The sequence below is a fragment of the Micromys minutus genome (genome assembly GCF_963924665.1).
Source record: "Micromys minutus genome assembly, chromosome: 1".
In the NCBI taxonomy this organism is placed as follows: Eukaryota; Metazoa; Chordata; class Mammalia; order Rodentia; family Muridae; genus Micromys; species Micromys minutus.
In genome coordinates this window covers 67,365,974-67,389,304 of record NC_137969.1, presented here as the reverse complement: position 1 = coordinate 67,389,304, position 23,331 = coordinate 67,365,974, and the positions used below count along the sequence as shown (strand labels likewise).

Genomic DNA, 23,331 nt, shown 5'->3' with positions numbered 1-23,331 from the left:
CTTCTAAGAAGTGATTCCCGACTAGCTGAACCAGGCCAGCTAATGATACTAGGAACCAAGGCAGATTAGAGAGACGTTTTCTTTCTGTACACGGCTCAGAGGGGATTCATTGTAGACTCTGCTGCCAGATGGGACTTTTAATGTCAATAACCTATGTCCTGCTCTCTCATATGCTGAAATAGAAGAAAAAATGTGATTCCCAATCCCCCAGGCCCCTCTGTCTTGTGGTCCTGGAGACTACACCTAGGGCCTGCCAGACAAGTGATCTACTACTTGAGTGCCATCCTTGGTCTCATACACTTCAACTTTATGCTTTCCTATCAGGATACCTCCTGGATTACGGGCTGTGATTACCTCAGCCAGCTAAAGCGAATTGTCGCCACCACAGAGAGGACCATTATTGTCTGGGATTATAAAGCTCAAGGGAGCAGCCAGGTACTGTGCCAAGAGAAACAGTAGAAAGAAATGACAAGAGCGTATGTTCAGTACCTGTAAGGATATGAGCCTGGCCACTGTGTTATGAGTATCTGTTATGACGGGAGAGATGTTACTAAGTATCCACTGTGATGGAGTTCACCATCAGCACCAGGTCATGTAAGGGGATATTGTTTTATTTTAGAATTTCATTCAGGCCTCTCATTTTGTCATTTTTTGAGAGTAAAGGGGTAATTCTTTTGGTTTCTGTTGTTGCTATTGGGTTTCAACTTTATTTTATTTTTTTCCCAGATTGGGGAACAGGGGCTGGTCTTTCTACCCACTCCATCTCGGTCCAGATGACTCCAGGAATCCTCCCACCATCAAATCAAACTCATTTGTTCTTTTAGCTCCTATGAAATCCTACCATTATCTTTTTTAATGATCCTTGTTATCAACTCCAAAGCCTCTCTTCCGGGCCCAACATCCTATGGCAAGCATACTTTATAAAGCTCCACAGAGCTGTAGCTACTCAGAAACCCTTACTTATCTCAGAACCCTACAGCCCACAGCCTGGACCTGGTGCTCACTTGTTTAGGCTCTTCTGTATGCACACTTGATTTTTAGCTCAGAGGAACGTTATCTCTAGGGGATTCCCTTCTCTCCCCATCCCATAGGTGGACTATCTGAACACAGTGGTCAGTCCCCTGTCTTCTGCTAGCTTCCTGATATAGCCTTCAAATTAGGAAGATGTCCCTGCCCTTCCTGCTACACACAGTGACTGAGCATTGCTAGGGAGATAGAAGCCATAGGGTATCACCACAGAACAGAACCTGGAAACTCAGCTGAGCTGCTGCGCTAACTTCAGCCTGTACCTCCTGCTAACCTTCTTCCTGCCCTTGTTGGCGTGACCTTACATTCCTCACAGCATTCCACCATTTCCCTGTTCTCCTCAGCTCTATTCCCTTTTCCTGGATCCTCCCTCTTCTCACTTCCCCTCCCTTCTCTCCCTGAGATTCTCCCCTTCTCTTAGTCCCTCCACTCCCTCTCTTTAAACATCCATGTATCTGACACCCCAGCTCCTGTTTCGCAAGACAAGGCTCATGATCTCTTCCCTCTCTGTTCTTTTCAACATTAATCTTCTAATCTGGAACTACTTCCCCCTTTTGACATTAATCTTTATCTTTCTTTCCATCAGGTTATGTTCTAGATCAAAGGTCACCTCTTCCACCCTACCCCACTATCACCTTTGCCCACATAACCTAAAGTGGCCTCACCTGTCTACCACATTGTGTTCCCTCTTACTCCTTGATGTCCCTTCTTGCATGGTAGCTTCCACAGGGTGGAAAACTGTTGGGCTCATCCTGTACAATCATGCCTGAAATAATGTTTACGCCTAATTAGTGGTCACTGTCTATTAGCTAATGGATCAATGGTTGTCTAAATATGTCACTTCTTACAAAATGAAGAATAAACCATAGAAATGTTGGTCTACGTTTCTCCTCTCTTAAGACAATGAGTTCTGGTAAAGCAATAATAGCTGTCTATCTTAGTGAACCCTCCAACAGTTTAGAGTAAGCTTGCAAGTACTGTTGCATATTTATGGATAAACATGGAAGTTCAAATACTTTTCTCTTGGGAATTCCTTATAAAATTCATAAATATTACATGCATGAATGAGACTCCTTGAGTTCCAACCCCTAGTATTCCACACATAGGCACAGTGGCATATGTCTGGAATCACGGCGCTTGGAAGACATAGGTAGCTGGGTCCAGGGTTTAAGATCTCTCTAGAAGACATAAGGAGTTTGAGGCAAGTTCAGTATTTTCTTACTAAGTCAAGAGGGGGCATTTTTGGTCACACAGGTCACACTTTCTCAGTTCCCTATACTCACTCAGCCCAAGGGAGTAGCTGCCTTTCTTTCCATAGGAAACACCCAAAGCACTGAACTGAGTTTACAGTTTTAACTTATATTTGGTTAAGTTTTGCCTAGACTTTCCAATTTTTTGTATCACTGTTGGATCAAAAATGAGAAACAGTGTAGAAAAAAATTAATAATGAAGACAGTTTTTTTCTTTATCTCTCCCTTCCCCGTGTGTGTGTGTGTGTGTGTGTGTGTGTGTGTGTTTGTGATACTGGGGGTCAACTTGGAACCTCATGCATGCTAAACAAGGGCTCTGATAGTGTGTGAAAATCCCAGCAATACGTATTCATGTTTTTAAGAGTGTAATTTAAGATGTCCTCTGATTTCAGGAGCACTATTTTGTCATCAAGCCCATGGACCACTGTCTGCTGTGTGTGTGTGTGGTGCCCCTATCTGACCAGCTCTGCAGAGATGACATCCTCCTAGGGGATGATGGTGGGTTTGTGAACAAGTTCACCGTAAACAGCGATGACTTTGGATTAAAGCAGACAAAAACCAAAAAGAAACAACAAACTCAGGTCCTCGACTCTAAAAACTTTAAAAGGTAAAGGAAATTGCATGGATGCTCCCTTTGCTCTGATATTTATAGACATTGTTCAGTTAGATTCACACACAGTGAAATGAGATGCAAGACCCTCAGTACTTTTGAGAGTCAAAGCAAAATAAGGAGTGTCTAATCTAGACTTGGAGGTACACATCTATAATTCCAGTCCCTGAGAGGCAGAGGCAGAAGAATCATGAGTTTGAGGACAACCTGGGCTATTTATGGAATTCCAGGCCAGTATAAGCTACATAGCAAGACTTTGTTTAGCAAATATAAAAACAAAAGAAGAAATGCTTTTCATCTGAAGAAACTTCCAAGACAATAAGGAAGACATAATTAGAATCTGAAATTCCATTTAAATGCTGTTGGTGGTTAAAATTTATAGGTTTTATATACAGGTATATAATAAATTTAAAAGTTATTAAAGTTAAAAAGTGAAGTCTTAAAAAAACTTATACAATATGCATTTATGTATATTTATGACAACTTTCTAACAATTGAATAAGAAAGTTTATAAACATAGAATAGACGCAGATTTTAAGGGAATAATTTGATAGATTTGACTAAGAAATTTAGCTTCTTAAATCTCAAAAGAATACATTTAAAAAGTGAAATATTCTGCAATAAATATTCGTTACAAATATGAGATACAAGGAGTTGATACTCTTTAATAGATCTCAAAGTTCAGTTTAAAAAAAAATCATACAACTCTCAAAGTTTAATTAAATTTAAGAAAAAAATTTTCCTGGGCTGAGGAGATGGCTCAGCATGTAGGAGCGTGTGCTCTTCTTGTAGAAAACCAGAGTACCTATGTTGGCATCTCACAAAGGCTAGTAATTTCAGCTTCAGAGGACAGAATGTCCTCTTATGGCTTCAATCAGCAATTGTACTTCCATGGCTATACACATCTATTATCATTTTAATATTTATGCATTCGTTCATAACCTTTGCTTCGTATAATCATTGCTGCCTTGAATTCAGGTTAGCCCTGTAGCTGGAACTCTAAGAGTAACATAGTCAGGAAGACAGCCCCATTTCCCACCCTTTACATCTCTCTGGGCTGTGTTCTGTAGTTCCTGGGTGGTGTGCCTCTCTGTACACGATGGGCTTATTTCAGTCATGATAGGCTGAGAGAGTATATATAGTCTTTTCCCCACTAACAGGAGGGTCACTTGTCAGAGAAGTCCATGGACCCTTGCCAATTCCTCTTGCCATTAGATAGGTATGTCAAAAGTAAGAGTGGGAGTGGGAGGAATTTAAGGACTCAGAATGGTAGAATGAATGGGATCCTGCTGCTTCCTGAGGAGATCATTCACAGATGGTCACCATGCCATCTAGTTAATTTTTTTTTAATTGGATATTTTTTTACTTACATTTCATATGGTATCCTCTTTCTCAAGTTTCCCTCTGGAATGCCCACCCCACGCCACCTCAATGAGAGTGTTCCCCCATCCACCCACTCCCACCCACCTCCCTGCCCTGGCATTCCCCTACCCTGGGGTACTGAGCCTTCACAAGGCCAAGGGCCTCTCCTCTCCTTGATGCCTGAAAAGACCATCCTCTGCTACATATGTGACTGGAGCCATGGGTCCCTCCTTGTGTAATCTTTGGTTGGTGGTTTAGTCTCTGGCAGCTCTGGTGGGTTTGGTTTGTTGATATTATTGTTCGTCCTGTGAGACTGAAAATCCCTTCAGCTCCTTTAGTCCTTTCTCTAACTCCTCCTTTTGGAAGCCTAGTTAAATCTTTTAAGACTCAAGTGTAGATTGAGTGTTGAGCCATTTTCTTCCACTAAGAGATCCTAAAAGCTGTTAGAATGAAATACTGTAAGACTAGAAGGGCAGTTAGATTTTGAAACTATCATAAAATTGTTCCTGAAGTTGACATTCACTGAATTTGTTCAGTTTGAGTCAGGAAAGATGTGACCAGACAACAGTGGCATTTTGGAACATTGTACAAACAAAAATTAGCCAATAGCAAGAGCTCAAAACTTAAACAAAATCTAGAATGGGGGGAGCAACTCTACTGTGCCCCCCCATACTTTTCAACATTAGTGCATGGAGTCACAAATGTGTCTCTTCTACAAGAAACCATGTGATATACATAATCTTATGCTAATCATATGTAGATGCTTAAGAGTATTTTTCATTAAAGTAAGGATAAAATTCCCAATATTCCACTCAGATGCTTCTAGATTATTCTTTTCTTATCAGTTCCTTTTCTTGTCATTGTGACAAAATATCTGAAACACTAACTCAAGAAAAGAAAGATTTGTTTTGGCACTAAGTTTAGAAGGGATACAGCCCAGCAGAGTGAGACCCCCATTGTGGTGAGACCATCATGGCGAGACCTGCATAGTGACAGGACTGTGAGCTTGTCACATGTCTGCTCCCAGGAAGAAGAGGATGACAAGTGTTGAGGCTCATGCTTTTATCCCAGGGTTCCAGTTCATGAAACTGTGTCACCACATTCAGGGTGGTCTCTGTTAAAACCCTCTTCACAGAAGGATTTACAGATTCATTTCCTAAGAGACTCTAAATCTGAATAACTCCAGTCACAACTTTACTGCTGAAGTCGTAGCTCAAGTTTTTGACAGGAGTTCTATAAAGGTATTTTATTTACTTTAAGTATGCTAGATTAAGACAAGTTGACCAGCTGAAAATGGTGTGGGGCTAGGGCTACAGTGTACCTGTGGACTTAGCACAGTTCAGGGTTACAGTCTGATTTGATCTAAGTAAAATGCTGAATAGAAAAAAAAAAAATGAGCATTGTAAGTTTCTGTCTACCATAACAGCCCTCCCCTTTCTCATTGCCAGTGTCAAAAGGAAGCTGCATAATGATTGGGTTATGAAAATCAGATACATCCCTGCTCTCAACTGCTTTGGATCCTGCTCCTTAGACAGTGTCCATTCGTTAGTTTTGGAATCCTTGAAGAGACTTGAGGACAATTTGTAAGTATAACAGTGTGCCTACATGAGCATTCTGGGACTCGCGTCATTTACAATGAAAAGCCCATCACAACCTTATAATCAAACTAGTTTTCAAAAACACCAGTAGTTAGTTGTTCCCTTAGCTCGGCAGGACTAAGTCAGTCACATAAATCTATGATATGAACTCTTCATGGCAGCTGGCTCAATTGTTGTTTCCTGAGATCTGGGGACAAAGCTGAGAACTGGGGACAGAGCTGAGAGCTGGGGACAGAGCTGAAAGCTGAAGAATGTGACCAGTATTTGTAGAAGCCTGGACTCCATTCCAAAAACGACAAAGACAGTTTACTGGTTTAATATATTGTAATAATTCAATAAACCTGTATCTATATTTTAAATATTATTTTATGAGGTTAACACTTCAGAATCACTTCATCTAGCCAACAAACTATGCTTAGGATCTATGTGTAGATCTATGTGTAGATCATTTTGTATCTATGACAAACATACCAGCTGGTGTTCCTGAAGAATTGTGAGTTTGAATAATAGTTGACTCAGTTGTAGTCTGGTTAAATAGTTCCTAATAACTGTCATGGCATTTGAGTTCTTAATGTTTTTACGGTAATTGTTACAACTGACAAACATCAAAACTAAGGGAGATGAGCTGGATTAAAAAAATTCTGTGCGTGATATAATTTTATTTATTTGAAATGCCTTAAAGAACAGATATATAGAGACAAAAATGTAGATCATTAGATGCCTAAGGCTGATGATAGGTACAGGAATATCAAATGGTTACATGGGACATTTTTAAGGTGAAGAAACACGTCTTAGTTAGGGTTTCTATGATAAAACAGTGAGCAAAAATGTGTTAGGTGGAGAGGACTTATTGTAACCTTACAGCTTGCAATTCATCATGCAGGGAATTCATGGCAGGAACCCGGAGGCAGGAACTTAATGCAGAAGCCACAGAGAAGTGTTGTTTACTAGTTTGTTCCATATAGCTTGCTTGCCTGCTTCCTTATACACCCACAGGACCACCTGCCATATCAATCACTAATAAGAAAATGTCCCCCAGACTGGGAGTTAGACGGACTCCCTGATAGGCAGACAGACAGACAGACAGAAGGCCTGTTACTAGGCGAATATATCATATACGTTTTATAGATATATAACTTATGATACACCTCCATAATAGTGCATTTTAAAATATTTTTGAGTAAGTTTAATGGTAGCTAGTTTCATGTCAACTTGAAACAAGTCAGAATCACTTGGGAAGAGGGAATCTTCAGTTGAGAAAATGTCCCATCAGATGGACTTGTGGGTAAGGCTAATTGATTAGCATCTGTTACAATATCAACAAATTTTTAAGCATGTGTGTCTACATACACACTTGTACATAAGTCAAAGAACAATGAAGGCAATTAATGAGGGATTACAAAAAATTAGTATTACGTATTATAAATTATTTGTGCTAATGTGAATTTGTGTACTGTGTGTGCCACACACTCCAGTGCAACCTTAAGAAGGAGGAGAAGAGAGATGGGAATAGAAGGAAATAGTTAATATTCTAAGAAACAACACAATCGTCATGAGCCTTAATGGTGTGAAATGAGCCAGTCACAAGAAAGCAAACATGCGTAGGTACAGAAACTAAACTGAACAAACAAGCGTCGAAAACATAAAAAATACAAACATACAAGATGGTCAGTTAAAATAAACCAAAAAGTAGAAAAGGAACAAGAGACAAAGGTCAGAAGAAAACTACAAGGGCAATGAGTGGTAAACAATAGTGAACAGGGTAGATACAAATCTAAGGTCCACAACCACTTCACGTGTTAATGGTAAACACTGCAGCTACCTGACGGAAACAACAGCAACAAACAAAATAAACTTATTGTTTATAAGAAGCATATTCCTAATATATAAAATATATAGCATTATATATTCTATTATAATGTATTATAATTATATACTACATATCTTACATATAATATTATATATTAATAATGATAAAGAAATAAAACTAACATACATATAACAGGTAGAAAAGGCAAATCAAAAAACCAAAACATAAGCAAACAAAGACAATCTAACATGCGAAGGAAGAGTTTCTTTAAACTCTAAGCTAAGCTTAAGTAAAGGTATAAGAATTAGAAATTTAATAGAAGAGAATACATATCTCTCAGATGATTGATAACCTTACATATTCATTTTGAAAAATAGTGTAGAGTTTATGAAAGATCCACATTTTGTACTCATTACTTAGAAGCTGAAAATGTTTATTTTGGTCTATAATAATATCCCATTGAGAAATGAATCAAAAAGCTTCACAGCACATTAAAAATAATTTCATCCCCTGATACTGTATCAAGTTCCACAAATGTCATTTAGATGATGCAATTAATTAGAAAGTTTTATTTAGTTTCTGTAACATAAATAATGCTGGTGTTTTGTGAAAATACACTTCTGAAACACAAACTAATTAAGAAATTGCCACACTGAATACCCAACTTGATATATTCCTCCGTTGGCAATTCATAACATGGTCATACAGCCTTGGAGAACAACCATGGCTGTGCACTGTGAAAGATATCTGCCTTGACCTATGGGAATTAGGTCCTGGAATCCTGGCTACTGGTGGTAAGAGAAAAAAGAAATAACTCTTCGATTAATGCTATGTTGTGGAAAGTTGGCATTTAAAACCAACCAGCACTCTTAGCTGCAACAGCATTGCAGGTTTTTACCTTCCACTTAGACCTCATCTCTTCAGGAATCCCAGCATCAGTATCTCAGACATCTGAACCTTGTTGTTGAAGACAGAGTTTCACTATATTCACTAAGCGACCTTTCTTAGCCCTCTTGTTTTGTTATCTCATCTTTCACTCATCTCCTTCATTGTCTTTCCTCACTGGGCAATACACTGGGCACCTGAGCTCATAGTTCATCATTGTATGGGTACCCGGACTACCCACCACATCACCTAGCCAAATCTCATCCCTTTAGCTTAGCAGAGCCCAGGTCTCCCTCTATCATCCTCCTCAGTGACTCTTCCAAGCATCCCCTCCCTCTGCTCGCTACAGGATGTTCTATCCTTCTGTCTGATAGACAAATCTAGGGCCTCAAAGGAGATTTTCTGACACACAACCTTCAAGATTGTCCATAGTCACCCTTACTTCACTTTTCTTTCTATTTTTGCAGAGGGTGAGTTGTCTTATTCTTCACTGAAGTCCTTTGCTCAGTCCTTCCTGTTTTCTCTAAGGTCCTGCGATTCTTTCACTCTGTACTTTCATCCTATATTGACTACATCTCTGGATTGGAGTTGACTTGTTCTGAGTGATCTTGAACAACAGACTGACCTGGAACTTCCTACATGGAAGAGACAGGCCTTAAATTCCCAGTCCTGCCTCCACTTCCCAAAGGCTAGTATGACAGACATAAGCTACCACGTCTAGCTCTGAGTAACCTTTCTTGGCCTACAGGCTCCTCCTTGTGTTTGTACAACACCTTTTCGTCTCTTCTAAGCCATTTTGGAAAGAGAACTCTTCATTCACTGCCTGCACTTGATGTGTCTACCTCCATTAACTGCCTGCACTTGATGTGTCTACTTCCAACCACAGCCCTCTAGGTGGTGCCAAGCCTGCTCGTGAAGAATCGTTAAGCCCCAGGCAGTGAGCATTACTCATCTTACTTGTGAAGAATTTGTTTTTCTGGATTCTAAAAGTCCAGGAGTTTGTCTGAATCTTGCTATTCAGTCTTTACTAATGTGAGCCTTCATGTTGTGTTTGCCCCGGGCAATGGCATTTTGAGAGTTTTATTACCAAAAACTTTCCTTTTCACTGACTTAATGTTTCTTAAGGATAATAATAGACATCTTTTTTTCTTTTTCTTTTTTTTCTATTTTTTTATTTTTTTAAACAACTTTATTTTACAAAACAAAGATAAATGTACAGATTTTAAACATTTTTTGCTTAAAATTATACATTTTTGTCAGTACGTTTTTTTCAAATTTTAACATAATTTTTACATGAAACTATATGAATATATTTTTTAGTCAGTACTTGATTTTTTTCAAGGTTTGATTTTATGCCTTGAAAACTAAATAGTTACAATGAGCTAAAGTACATGTAAAACAAAATGTAACATGCAAATAGTTAAAGTTTTCTTGTTTTGTAAATATTTTTTTGTTTTGTTTTGTTTTCTTTATTTCTTGGACTTCATACAGTCTGTGAGTTGTTTCTGGGGGAGGGCAAGCCTCTGGGGTTAGCATCCCACTATCAGTGACTGCATATTATGTCTGTTCTTTTATGACTGGGTTATCTCACTCAGGATGATATTCTCTAGATGCAGCCATTTTCTTAAGAATTTGGTTAAGTCATTGTTTCTGGTGGCTGAGTAGTATTCCATTGTGAATATGTACCACAATTTTTGTATCCATTCATCTTCTGAAGGACATCTGGGTTCTTTCCAGCTTCAGGCTATTATAAATAGAGCCGATATGAACATTGTGGTGCATATATCTTGGTTGTGTATTAAAGTGTCTCTGGGGTATATGTCCAGACGTGGAATAGCTAGGTCTTCAGGTAGTACTATATCCAATTTTCTGAGGTATCGCCAGAAAGATTTCCAGAGTGGTTGTATTAGCTTGCAACCCCACCAACAGTGGAGAAGTGTTCCTCTTTCTCCGCAACCTCACCAGCATCTGGTGTCATCTGAGTTTTGGATCTTGGCCAATCTGACTGGTTTCAGGTGGAATCTCGGGGTTGTTTTGATTTGCATTTCCCTGATGGCTAAGGATGTTGAGCACTTCCTCAGATGTTTCTCGGCCATTCGGTGTTCCTCAACTGAAAACGTTTTGTTTAGCTCTGTACCCCATTTTTAATAGGGTTATTTGATTCTCTGGTGTCTAGCTTTTTGAGTTCCTTGTACACCTTGGATATTAGGCCTCTATCTGATGTGGTGTTGGTAAAAATCTTTTCCCATTCTGTTGGTTGCCGTTTTGTTTTTTTGATGATGTTCTTAGCCTTACAGAAACTTTGCAATCTCATTAAGTCCCATTTGTGAATCTTTGACCTTAGAGCTTGAGCCATTGGTGTTTTGTACAGGAAATTTTCTCCTGTACCTATGTGTTCTAAGGTTTTCCCTACTTTCTCATCTAATAGTTTCAGTGTATCTGGTTTAATGTGGAGATCTTTGATCCACTTACACTTGAGCTTTGTACAAGGAGATAAGAAAGGGTCTATTTTCATTCTTTTGCATGCTGAGTGCCAGTTGGACCAGCACCATTTGTTGAATAGGCTGTCCTTTTTCCATTGAATGTTTACTGCTCCTTTGTCAAAATTCAGGTGACCATATACATGAGTGCTCATTTCTTGATCTTCTATTCTATTCCATTGATCCACATGCCTATTTCTGAACCAGTACCATGCAGTTTTCAACACAATTGCCTTGTAATATAGTTTAAGGTCAGGGAAAGTGATTCCCACAGATGTTTTTTTTTTTTTTTTTTTTTTTTTTGTTGAGGACGGATTTCGCTATTCTAGGTCTTTTGTTATTCCATATGAAATTGCACATTGATCTTTCCAATTCCATGAAGAACTGGGTTGGAATTTTGATGGGGATTGCATTGAATCTGTAGATTGCTTTTGGTAGGATGGCCATTTTTAAGATGTTGATTTTTCCAATCCATGAGCATGGGAGATCTTTCCATTTTCTGAGATCCTCCTCAATTTCTTTCTTTAGAGGTTTGAAGTTCTTGTCATACAGGTCCTTCACTTGCTTAGTTAGAGTCACGCCAAGGTATTTCATAGTTTTTGTGACGATTGTGAAGGGTACCTTTTCCCTAATTTTTTCTCCACATGTTTGTCCTTTGAGTACAGGAAGGCTACTGATTTGTTTGAGTTAATTTTGTATCCAGCCACTTTGCTGAACTTGTTTATCAGCTGTAGGAGTTCTCTGGTGGAATTTTTGGGGTCACTCAAGTACACTATCATGTCATCGGCAAAGAGTGATGTTTTTATCTCTTCCTTTCCGATTTGTATCCCCTTGATCTCCTTTTGCTGTCTAATTGCTCCAGCCATGACTCCCAGTACTATGTTGAATAGGTAGGGGGAGAGTGGGCAGCCTTGTCGAGTCCCTGATTTTAGTGGGATTGCTTCAAGTTTCTCCCCATTAAGTTTGATGTTGGCTGTTGGTTTGCTGTATATTGCTTTTATTATGTTTAAGTATGGGCCTTGGATTCCTGTTCCTTCCAGGACTTTTAACATGAAGGGGTGTTGGATTTTGTCAAAAGCTTTCTCAGCGTCTAGTGAGATGACCATGTGGTTTTGTTCTTTGAGTTTGTTTATATGGTGGAATACGTTGATGATTTCCTTATGTTAAACCATCCCTGCATCCCAGGGATAAAGCCTACATGGTCATGATGAGTGATTGTTTTGATGTGTTCTTGGATTCGGTTTGCAAAGATTTTGTTGAGTATTTTTGCATCAATGTTCATAAGTGAGATTGGTCTGAAGTTCTCTTTCCTTGTAGGGTCTTTGTGTGGTTTAGGTACAAGGGTTATTGTAGCCTCAAAAAATGAGTTGGGTAATATTCCATCTGATTCAATCTTTTGAAATAGTTTGGCGAGTATTGGTGTTATATCCCCAATACATGTCTGATAAAATTCTGCACTGAACCCGTCTGGACCTGGGCTTTTTTTGGTTGGGATGATTTTGAGGACTTCTTCTATTTCTTTAGATGTTATAGGGTTATTTAGATGGTTTACTTGGTCCTGGTTAAACTTTGGGACCTTGTATCTGTCTAGGAATTCATCCATTCCCTCCAGATTTTCCAATTTTGTGGAGTATAAGTTTTTGTACTAGGATCTGATGATTTCTTGAATTTCCTCAGTTTCAGTTGTTATGTCTCCGCTTTCCTTTCTGATTTTGTTAATTTGGATATTCTTTTTTTGCCCTCTTGTTAGTCTGGCTAGGGGTTTATCAATCTTGTTGATTTCCTCAAAAAACCAACTCTTAGTTTTGTTGATTTTTTCAATGGTTCTTTTTGTTTCTATTTGGTCTATTTCTGCCCTAATTTTGATTATTTCTTGCTATCTACTCTTCTTGGGTATATCTGCTTCCTTTTGTTCTAGGGCTTTTAGCTGTGCTGTCAGGTTGCTGATGTGAGCTCTCTTCAGTTTCTTTTTGGAAGCACTTAGGGCTATGAGTTTTCCTCTCAATACTGCTTTCATTGCATCCCATAGGTTTGGGTATGTTGTGTTTTCGTTTTCGTTGAATTCTAGAAAATCCTTAATTTCTTTCTTTATTTCTTTTTTGACCCTGCTATCCTTTAACAGAGTGTTGTTTAGTTTCCATATGTATGTGGGCTTTTTGTTGTCTTTGTTGTTGTTAAAGACCAGCCGTAGACCATGGTGATCTGAGAGGATGCATGGGAGCATTTCAATCTTCTTATATCGATGGAGGCTCGTTCTGTGTCCAATTATGTGATCAATTTTCGAGAAGTTGCCATGGGGTGGTTAGAAGAAGGTGTATTCTTTTACTTTGAAATAGTATGTTCTCTATATATCTATTAATTCTAGTTGGTTCAAAGTCTCTGCTAGTTTTGCAGTGTCTTTGTTCAGTTTCTGTTTCCCTGATCTGTCCATTGGTGAGAGTGGGGTATTAAAGTCTCCCACTATTATTGTGTGGGGTGAAATGTATTTTTTGAGCTTTAGTAGGGTTTCTTTTATGGATGTGGGTGATTTTTTATTTGGAGCATATATGTTAAGGATTGAGAGTTTCTCCTGACAGATTTCCCCGGTAATGAGTAAAAAGTGTCCTTCCTTATCTTTTTTGATAACTTTTAATTGGAAATTTACTTTATTCGGTATTAGAATAGCCACTCCAGCTTGCTTCTTGGAGCTGTTTGCTTGGAAGTTTTTTCCCCACCCTTTTACTCTGAGATAGTGTCTGTCTTTGTCTCTGAGATGAGTTTCCTGTATGCAGCAAAAGGCTGGATTTTGTTTATGTATCCAGTCTGATAGTCTATGTCTCTTTATTGGGGAGTTGAGTCCATTTATGTTAATAGATATCAAGGAATAGTTGTTTCTGTTTCCTGCCATTATTGCTTTTTTGGGTTGAGTTGTGTCTGTGTTTTTTTTCTTCTTTTAGTTTTCTTGTTTAGGAGTTTTCTTGTTTTTACTAGGCTGTATTTTCCCTCATTGTATTGGGTTTTCTACCTATAATTCGTTGTAGTGCTGGGTTTGTGGTCAGATATTGTGTGAATTTTGATTTGTCTTGAAATATCTTCGTCTCTCCAGGGATGGTGATTGATAGTTTTGCTGGGTATAGCAGCTTGGGCTGGCACTTTTGCTCTCTTAAGGAGTGCATGATGTCTGTCCAGGCTCTTCTAGCTTTCATAGTCTCTGTTGAGAAATCGGGTGTGAGTCTGAGACTGGTCTGCCTTTATATGTTACCTGACCTTTTTCCCTTACTGCTTTTAGTATTCTTTCTTTGCTTTGGGCACTTGATGTTTTTACTATTATGTGTCAGGAGGTATTTCTTTTCTGGTCCAACCTATTTGAAGTTCTGAAGGCTTCTTTTATGCTCGTGGTCATCTCATTCTTGAGGGTAGGGAAGTTTTTTTCTATGATTTTGTTGAAGATATTTACTGTGCCTCTTAGTTGATACTCTTCTCCCTCTTCTATTCCTATTATCCTTAGGTTCGGTCTTCTCATTGTGTCTTGGATTTCCTGGACATTTTGGGTTAGGAGCTTTTTGTTTTTTGCATCTTCTCTGGCTGTTTTGTCTATGTTTGCAATGTTGTCTTCTGCCCCCGAGATTCTCTCTTCCATCTCTTGCAATCTATTGGAAATGCTTGCTTCTGTGACTCCTGATTTCTTTTTTTTTTTTTTTTTTTTTTTTTTTTGGTGTTCTGACTCTAGAGTTATCTCTTTTAGCATTTTATTTATTGTGTCAATTTCTGTTTTAATTTCCTTCTTCCATTTTTTTATTTCTTTGGTTCTGTTTTCCTCTAGTTCTTTGAGTTCTTTGAGAGTTTTTCTTGTTTCTTCTTTAAAAGCTTCTGAATCTTTTTGCTTTTCCTCCCTTTCTTGTTTAAGTATCTCTATCAGCATCTTGAGGTAAGATTTCAGGTCTGTGTCTTCTTTTTCTGGAGTGTTTGGAATTCCGATGTTTGCTGTTATGGAAGAGCTGGGTCCTGGTGTTGCTAGATTGTCTTGGTTTCCTTGGGATATACTCTTTCTCTTTCCTCTTGCCATTTTGTTGTCAGTGATATGTTCTTGCCTTTCCCTTGTATCTGGTTTGTGTCCCTGGTTCTCCACTAGTCCAGATGTCAGATGGGCCGAGCCCTGTTTTATGCCTCAGAGTCATTGGGTGTGAACAGAATTTCCAATGTTCTATTTCTGGTTGCTGGATCGGGCAAGGCAGGGCTGGGCAAGTTAGGGTGTGCACTTTCCGTGTGTACTCCGCAGAGATCTCTCTGCTCCCCGGCAGCCCAGGTCTCCCACCCACCAGTTGCTCAGCCTCTACGAGCTGCCGTTCCTTATCTTTTTTCACATACTGATACTTAGACTTAAATGTACATGTTCATTAGCTTGACAGGAAGATTCCATAGCCCCTTGAATTCAGATGGCTATATAGGAACCACCAGGTGACATCAGTATCTGTTTATTAGCCCAGTTGGATAATTGTACCTTCAATAGCTTTTTGTTCTTCATGATCCCCACCTCCACCTCCACCACCAATCATCAATTTTTGTATATTACCTCACAGTAACACACTTTCTGAGTCTGTTTTATCTTCGTATCCTTCCCCCCTTCTACTTCGAATACTCTTTTCATATGTTTTCCAGAAAAGATCATCTACCCATCTCAGTAATTTCTGTATTTTGACATCTCCTGCATAAAGCATGCTTATGGACCTGTCCCTGAACTCCCTTCCTTCCACTTCCTGTACCCTGTTCCATAGCATTTTACTTAGCTCCTTGTAATCCTGACCTGCTTCCTAGATAGCCCACGTTGGGAATTTGTACATGTTTGGAGGCTGAGATAGCCTTTCTAAGTTATTTTGACAAACTTTGTTATTCTTTAAGGGTCAGATAACACCTATCCCAGAGACTTATTCTAACCTTTCCCTGACTCTGGAAGAGAAGCTTGGCGGTCCTTCACATCTTGCCTTTCGTGTTTGCTGCACATTAATTCTGTTTTAGGTTATATCTTTATATAATAGTAATATAAGTGTTATATTCAACATTCTATTTTTGATTGTTGCATACTTTGAATATACATGACTCCCAAAGAAGATGCAGAACAAGCTGAATACTCAGTATTTAGCAATGAGAGACTATATTCAAGATGCTGTTATTAGTCCTATGAATTAAAGAGGAAAAGACTAAGTCCTTGCTAGTGTGCTAGTAACTGATAAATAAAGCGTTCCCATAAAGGACAATAAGCATTGCAGTGTATATGTAAGGAGCAGGAACGCTGACCAAACCTCTAGGCAGGATGGAGGAAGAGTTCTTGGAGGAGAGAGATGCCGTGTTTGCTGAGCTTTGAAAACTGGTAACAGTTGGCCTGGCAAAGGAATTGAGTGGATAGGAGCAAGAAACAGACACTGTAAAGACACAACATCTGTAAATGCAAGTGAGAAAGAGAAGAGTGAGTTCTAGCCTGGAGCCCAGGCAAAGCCGGGCTGGGAAATAGAAAGCTGAGCAAAGCAGACAGGAAAAGCCCTGTAAGCTGTACTAGAGCTAGGAATTTTTAAACAACTTATTTATTTCATTTTATGTGTGTTGGTGTTTTGCCTCCATGCATGTCTGTATGAAGGTGTCAGACAGTTCTGAGGTGACATGTGGGTGCTGGGATTCGAACACAGATCATCTGGAAGAGCAGTCACTCAGTGCCCTCAACTTTTGAGCCATCTCTCCAACTCCTAGAACCAGAATTTTAAACTCAAAGCTATGAGAAGAACACCCTGTCTCACTCTGTAGCTCTGAGTGTCCTAGAACTTACTGTGTAAACCAGGCTGGACTCAAACCACAGAGATCCACCTGCCTCTGTTTCCCAAGTGCTAGGATTAAATGTGTGTACCACTATGCCCAGCAGTCATTTTATAAACTCTTAATGTTTGTTGTAGGTCTGTTATAGACCAAGTCCAGTTGTAAGCACTAATGTGCTGGTGTGCATTTAAACAAAACAAAACAAAACAAAAAACCCAAAACAACAACAATCAGAACAGGCTTGCTATTGCCTCAATGCCAGAAGTAGAAAGTTGGCTTCTATTGCTGTAAACACCATACACTTCAGAAACAGGGCCCAGCTGCCCCCTGAATTAAAACTGACCTGAAAGACTCCTACCCGAGGAATAGCTTTCATAGCACCAGAAGGTGCATGAAAGCTTCCAAAGGAGGAAAGTGATTGATATCCCTACCCAGCTATGATGTCTGTGCATCACAGCAATGGCCAGGATGAAACCATAACCCTAGGGGTGCAATAGTAGCACCCAGGCCTAGAGGTAACCGACAGCTCTTTAATTTGACTTACAAGCCACTCAACTAGAATGAAACCATGCCTAGAACTGGAAACCTAGCCAAATACCCAGGGCTAGAAAGTCATGGATCTTGGAGAAGAACCTAAAACTACCACTTTACTAAGCTAGTACAACTTATAATGTTTGTCCTCATGGCTATAAGGACAAGTTCTATGGCTATAAGGTAAGTGTAGTCCTTGCCCTGCATCAAGGACAATTTTGTTCAAGCAAACAGAGATGTGGACCCCAATCTCAGTAGATATATCCCAATAAACACACCTGAGGCTCAGGGGATATTGAAGAAGAGGAAGAGGGATAAAAAGGTGGAGAATCAAAAATTTTGCTGTGAAATTGTGTCTCCTAGGAATGTCAGAACCCACAGAATCCCACCACCATGGCTGCCTACCATGAGCTGAACAAGGACAACAGTGATAGATATGTCAGAGGTGATGGGAGAAAGACCATGAGGCTCGACACAAAGAACTAGAAGCAGTTAAGAAATGCTGAAATCAGGAGAAATAGGTTTCCCTGAGGAAAAGCATGTCAATTGGTTTTCAAATACCAAATGGTCAGCCCCTAAAACATACATTTAAATAACATTATACAGACTAAACAGTTTATATTTAGAAATATATATGTATATGTATATGTGTATGTGTATGTGTATGTGTATGTGTATGTGTATGTGTATGTGTATGTGTATGTATATGTATATGTATATGTGTATGTGTATGTGTATGTGTATGTATATGTATATGTATATGTGTATGTGTATGTATATGTATATGTATATGTATATGTATATGTATATATGTATACATATGTGTGTGTATGTAGCAACAATTAATGTAAAAAGAGACCACATATTTGAAAGAAATCAAGGAAAACTATAGAGGAAGATTTGGAGGAAGAAAAGGGGGAAAGGAGAAATGATATAATTATAATCTCAAAAATAAAATTAATGATTAGAAAAGACCCATTCTGTCAGGGTCTTGTGTTCTGGTGGGAAAGACAGAGAATAAGCTAACAATAGAAACAAAGGGATGGAATTGAAGTAGTTTTCAGTGTTTTAGTAGGGTGTTCAAGAGAGGCTGCTCTTAGGAGATTGTTCATCAACAGATCTTCAGGAATAGAGGATGGACTATTGCAAAGATCCACAAATGGGGGGTCTTTTATCTTGGACCAGATGCTGACATTTTGTAAGGGAAAATGTGACTGGGTAGCTTTACAATTCTAGGCAGAAAATTAGTAGAGTTTTGTGTGTGGCACAGTAGTATGTGGTAACAATATGAAGAGTTGGCCTAGTAATATTTTCACACTCATATTTTACTTTTTGTTATCCCCGCTTTCTATCTACACACACACACACACACACACACACACACACACACACACACACACACAAATCTGTGGTAGAAAGCTTTCATTCCTATGCTGCATAATGTCCCACAGACCTGGTCCTTAAAAACCACAGGCAGATTATCTGCCAGGTTTAATGTTCCAACCAACTGGTGCACTGTGGTGTTTGCTGCAAAGAGCATCTATTTCATAAGAGTCAGAATTCTGTCTTTCAGAAGAATCCTGGACTTCCTAATATTTAACATGTCTCTTGGAATTTTGTAGGTGGTAATTACATCTCTGCTGATTACAGCTAGACTCAGGAAGCAAGGAGATAAAAATATTCAGACAACCTCAGCAAACAGGGCTCCTTGATCTATCAGATGTTCCAGGAACCTCTTAGCTGTGCCCTTCTCTCTCTCTCTCTCTCTCTCTCTCTCTCTCTCTCTCTCTCTCTCTCTCTCTCTCTCTCTCTCTCTCTCTCTCTCTCTCTCTCTCTCTCTCTCTCTCTCTCTCTCTCTCTCTCTCTCTCTCTCTCTCTCTCTCTCTCTGGCCATTCTTTCTAAATCTAAAAGTTGAAGATATTTCTCAAGTGATACTTGTGGCCATGTTTTCCTGGACTGCCATGGCCACCGGAGAGCCATCACAAGAGCATGGTTGGGTTCCTCTATTCCCAATGCAACATGTTCCTATTTCTGCAATTTCCTAGAGTGAGTCTTCTGATGAAACAGTATTTATACAATCATATATAACATGGTCATATTATATATACATACATGGTCAGCTGTTAAAACAGAAATCAGCATATCTCCCAAAAAGGCAGAAAAAGGAATTCTCAAAGAACTTTAATATCAGAGGTGATTGATATACTGGTTATTATTTTGTATAGACTTTTCAGAATTAGAATAGAACTATGTACCAGGAAAATGAGGAATGTGTGCAGTTATTTACCACATAACATAGGGTCCTGTTGGTGCATATACACCGAATCTCTAACCCTCTTACAACTTAGCAGTTTCCGACTGGTGAACAAGCAAATGCTCAACATTACTTTTTCCTAGTTGCCCAGTTCAGAAGGAGAACATTATAGTCCAAAAAGGGAGCACTGGAGAGATGGCTCAGAGGTTAAGAGCACTGACTGCTCTTTCAGAGGTCCTGAGTTCAATTCCTAGCAACCACATGGCGGCTCACAACCATCAGTAATGGGATCTGATGCCCGCTTTTGGTGTGTCTGAAGAAAGCTACGGTGTACTCATATACATAAAATAAATAAATAAAATCTTTATAGTACAAAGAAGACAGTGTTATTCCATACGTTTGCTATGGGAAGGAACAATACCACTTTTTGTCCCAGCACTTATTCTATGACTATAGGTTCAACTTAGCCTCAGTTTTTCCCATCTGTGGAAGGCAATGAAGACTTTTATTTACATAAAATCATTTAAATCAACTGTTGTAATTGTTTGCTTTGATGCTTTAACTTTAAGTGCTTAATAGACTTTCGTCCCTTTTTCTGGTTAACCTAAGATCAAAAGTACTAAAAGGCATTTTGAAAAGAGAATTTGAAAACAATCATTATCCTGTACTGATTCCAGCTTCATGTTCCCATATCTGAAGCAAGGATCAGAAAATAATGGCCCAAGGGTGGAATCCAGTATGCCAGAAGCATTTGTAACACTGACAAACTAAGAATGTTTTAAAAATATCTAGTCTGTTTTCCACCGCTGTTACAGGTACCTCAGATCCATCAATAATAAAAGGAAAATGGGTCACTATGGCTCCCATTTTGAAAGTTTCAGTTCTTGCTGATTTGGCCCTTGCTGTTACTTTTGGACTTGCTCTACTATGTCATGGTGGCACGGGTGATGGGGGAGGAAGGCATATGGTGGAGTCAACTGTTCATCACCTTGCAGCAGTCATGAAGTGAAACAAGAAAGTAGTTAGGTATACCGATCCCTGGGTAATAGGTCCACATGTTAGAGGCTATAATAACTCCCAATGCACAGTAACAGGTTCTTTAGCCCATGGGTCGTTGGGAAATATCCAAACTAAAACAGGAAGTTAAGAGATTCTGTGCCTCCATGAGTTATTATGGACAAATAGACTTATAAGCAATTTAGAAATGAGCCCATTAAAAAGAATCTATTTTTAAGTTTCAATTAATGTTTTACATCTAATTTTGTCTCCCAGGCCTGTCAGAGAATTTGCCATGCCAAGAGGAGCCAACAGTTTCTGCTACTGTGGTAAAGCAAACGTGATTGTCACTGGAGGTAAGAGGAAAGCTCACATCATAGATTATTCTGAGTTTTCCTCCCAAAGGGCTCTCTTTGTGTTTAATGGCCAAAAATAACTTTCTAGAATAATTTAAGTGTTGTCTGTTCTAGTCACTGCAGCTATTGGATATGACATCATACTTTAACAAAGCCTTACTTCAGGGCTAGAGAAGTCATGGACTTTGGAGGAGAAGCTACAACCATGAATTTTCTAAACCAACATAGTTTCTCAACTACATTCTAAACATTTGTTCTTAAACCCTCAGATAAGAGAAGTCCTTACCCCTTATCAAAAAAACTTCTCTTTGCAAAATGTGGAGTTCATTGCAGAAAAACTATATAACCAGTCAAAAAGCAGACTTGTGGACCCCAGTCCCAATGAATATATCTACAAAAATACTCCCACACCTTAGCTCAGGGAACCTTCAGGAAGAAGGGCTAGAAGGGTTGTCAGAGCCAGAGGATTAGGGAGTTTGCTGTGAGATGTATCGCTCAGGTTTTCAGAAGCTGCAACCATGGTCTCACCAACCTGACTGCCTATATATGAACTGAACCAGGACAATCAGAGACATGCCAAAGTGGACAGGATGAAAGGCCACAAGGTCCAGTCCTATAGAAAGAACTACAGGTGTCTAGGGAATGCTGAGAGTGGAGGAAATAGTCTTCTTCGGTGAACAACACACCAACTGGTTGTTCAATAGCAAATGTTCAGTTCCCAAAATATACATATAAATAACATTCAGACTAAGCAAGTTACATTTACATAATATATATACATGTAACACAAATTAATGAAAAACACATGAATTTGGAAGAGAGCAAAGAGAGGTATATGGGGGGTTAGAGGGAAGAAAGTGAAGGGAGAAATAATATAATTTTATTATAATCTCAAAAATAAAAGAAAAATACTTCCCTTAGCTCAAGAATATGTAAAGCAAAATTTCCCCTGCTTTACTGTTGTCTTTTACAGTTTGCTCTATGACTTTAAGTTTTATAGGATACTTGCTGGTTGTTTTGTTTTGTTTTTATGTGAGATCATGAGCTTCCCAATTTGAAAGGAGGTCCTGGCTATTATCAGAAAAGTCAAGGGCCAGTTGACAGAGACAGTAGACAGTAGACCAGTAGAGAGTAGAGGTCAAGAAGAGAACCTTGAAGAATACCAACCTTCAAGAGATAGTAAGGCAGAAGATGAGAATGGCCCTTTGTCAAGAGCAAGGGGAGGGATGGGAACATAGGAAGGTAGAGATAGTACTAACCTTTGGGCTCAGACTTCTGCTCGGCTCTACTGTGATGTATCAGTCTGGGCTGTGGAGTCAGGCTGGGTGTAAATCCACTACTGGGATTGAAGTGGGCAGACTACTTATCCCTTTACAGCTTCACTCTCATCTTGAGTGGAGTTGGTGATACTACTTGCTTATAGAATAAGTATAAGAAAAGTATATGTTTCATATGGTAGTGTTTAGAATTAAGACAGTGAATGGATGCCTAGAACTAATAGATTTTCAATAAATGTTAGTTTTGGGGATCAATGAGATGACAATGAGATGAATAGGGGTGGTCTGAGCCAAGCCTGACCACTTGAGTTCAACCCCAGGACCCACATGGCAGGAGAGAATTGACTCTCACAAGTTTTCCCCAGACCTCCACATACATGTGCACTGTGATGCATGTGCCCCCTCCATATACACACTCAAAACAATTAAATGAAGTGTATGTAAAATTAAATGTCAGTCCAATCCACTTACAGTGTATAAGCAAAATCACTTTGGTAGTGATCTATTGAGATAAAACTCCTGAGGCACCTGCATTACTAGGTATAAGCAGCTCTACTCTTGGTGGTGAAGTGTATCACTGGGGGTGAGGCTTTGAGGTTTCAGATGTCCAAGCCAGGCCCAGTGCCACTCTCGATCCATTCTTGCTGCTTGTTAATCCAGATGTAGAACTCTCACTTCCTCCAGCCCCATGCCTGCCTGTATGCTGCCATGCTTCCTGGCCATGGTAACAATATATCCTAAATCTCCGAACTGTAAATGAGTCCCAGTTAAACATTTTCCTTTATAAGGTTTGCCATGGTCATGTGTCCCTTCATGGCAATAGAACCCCTAACTAAGACATGCATATTCCAGGGTGAAGTAATATCTGAGAATGTGAAACTCATGTTTCCAAGTACACTCTATACTTCATATTTAAATTTATATTCTACTTTCAACATCTCAAAATACTTTTTTGGAATTAACTTATGTTTCAAATACTATTTTTAAAAATTGTTACTCATATTACTGGATAGTCTATAGAAAGTCACAGCTTCAAATAGAACAAAGCTTTTTTTTTTAATAGAACAAGGCCACCACGACCACAATATTGTAACACTTCAAAGGCACGAAG

The 23,331-nt window shown here is 39.1% G+C and overlaps 1 protein-coding gene across 2 annotated transcripts in view; it reads left to right on the top strand.

Annotated features, from left to right (window-relative positions):
- WDR64 (WD repeat domain 64) overlaps nucleotides 1-23,331 on the top strand; it is a gene marked incomplete at both ends in the record, with an annotated part of 114,519 nt that overhangs the window by 28,909 nt on the left and 62,279 nt on the right. For both annotated transcript variants that reach the window (XM_080932205.1, XM_080932204.1), the window contains 4 exons: nucleotides 325-435; nucleotides 2,669-2,883; nucleotides 5,697-5,831; nucleotides 20,864-20,943. In XM_080932205.1, the coding sequence (XP_080788331.1) occupies nucleotides 325-435; nucleotides 2,669-2,883; nucleotides 5,697-5,831; nucleotides 20,864-20,943 (541 nt within the window). The remainder of the gene's footprint in view (nucleotides 1-324; nucleotides 436-2,668; nucleotides 2,884-5,696; nucleotides 5,832-20,863; nucleotides 20,944-23,331) is intronic.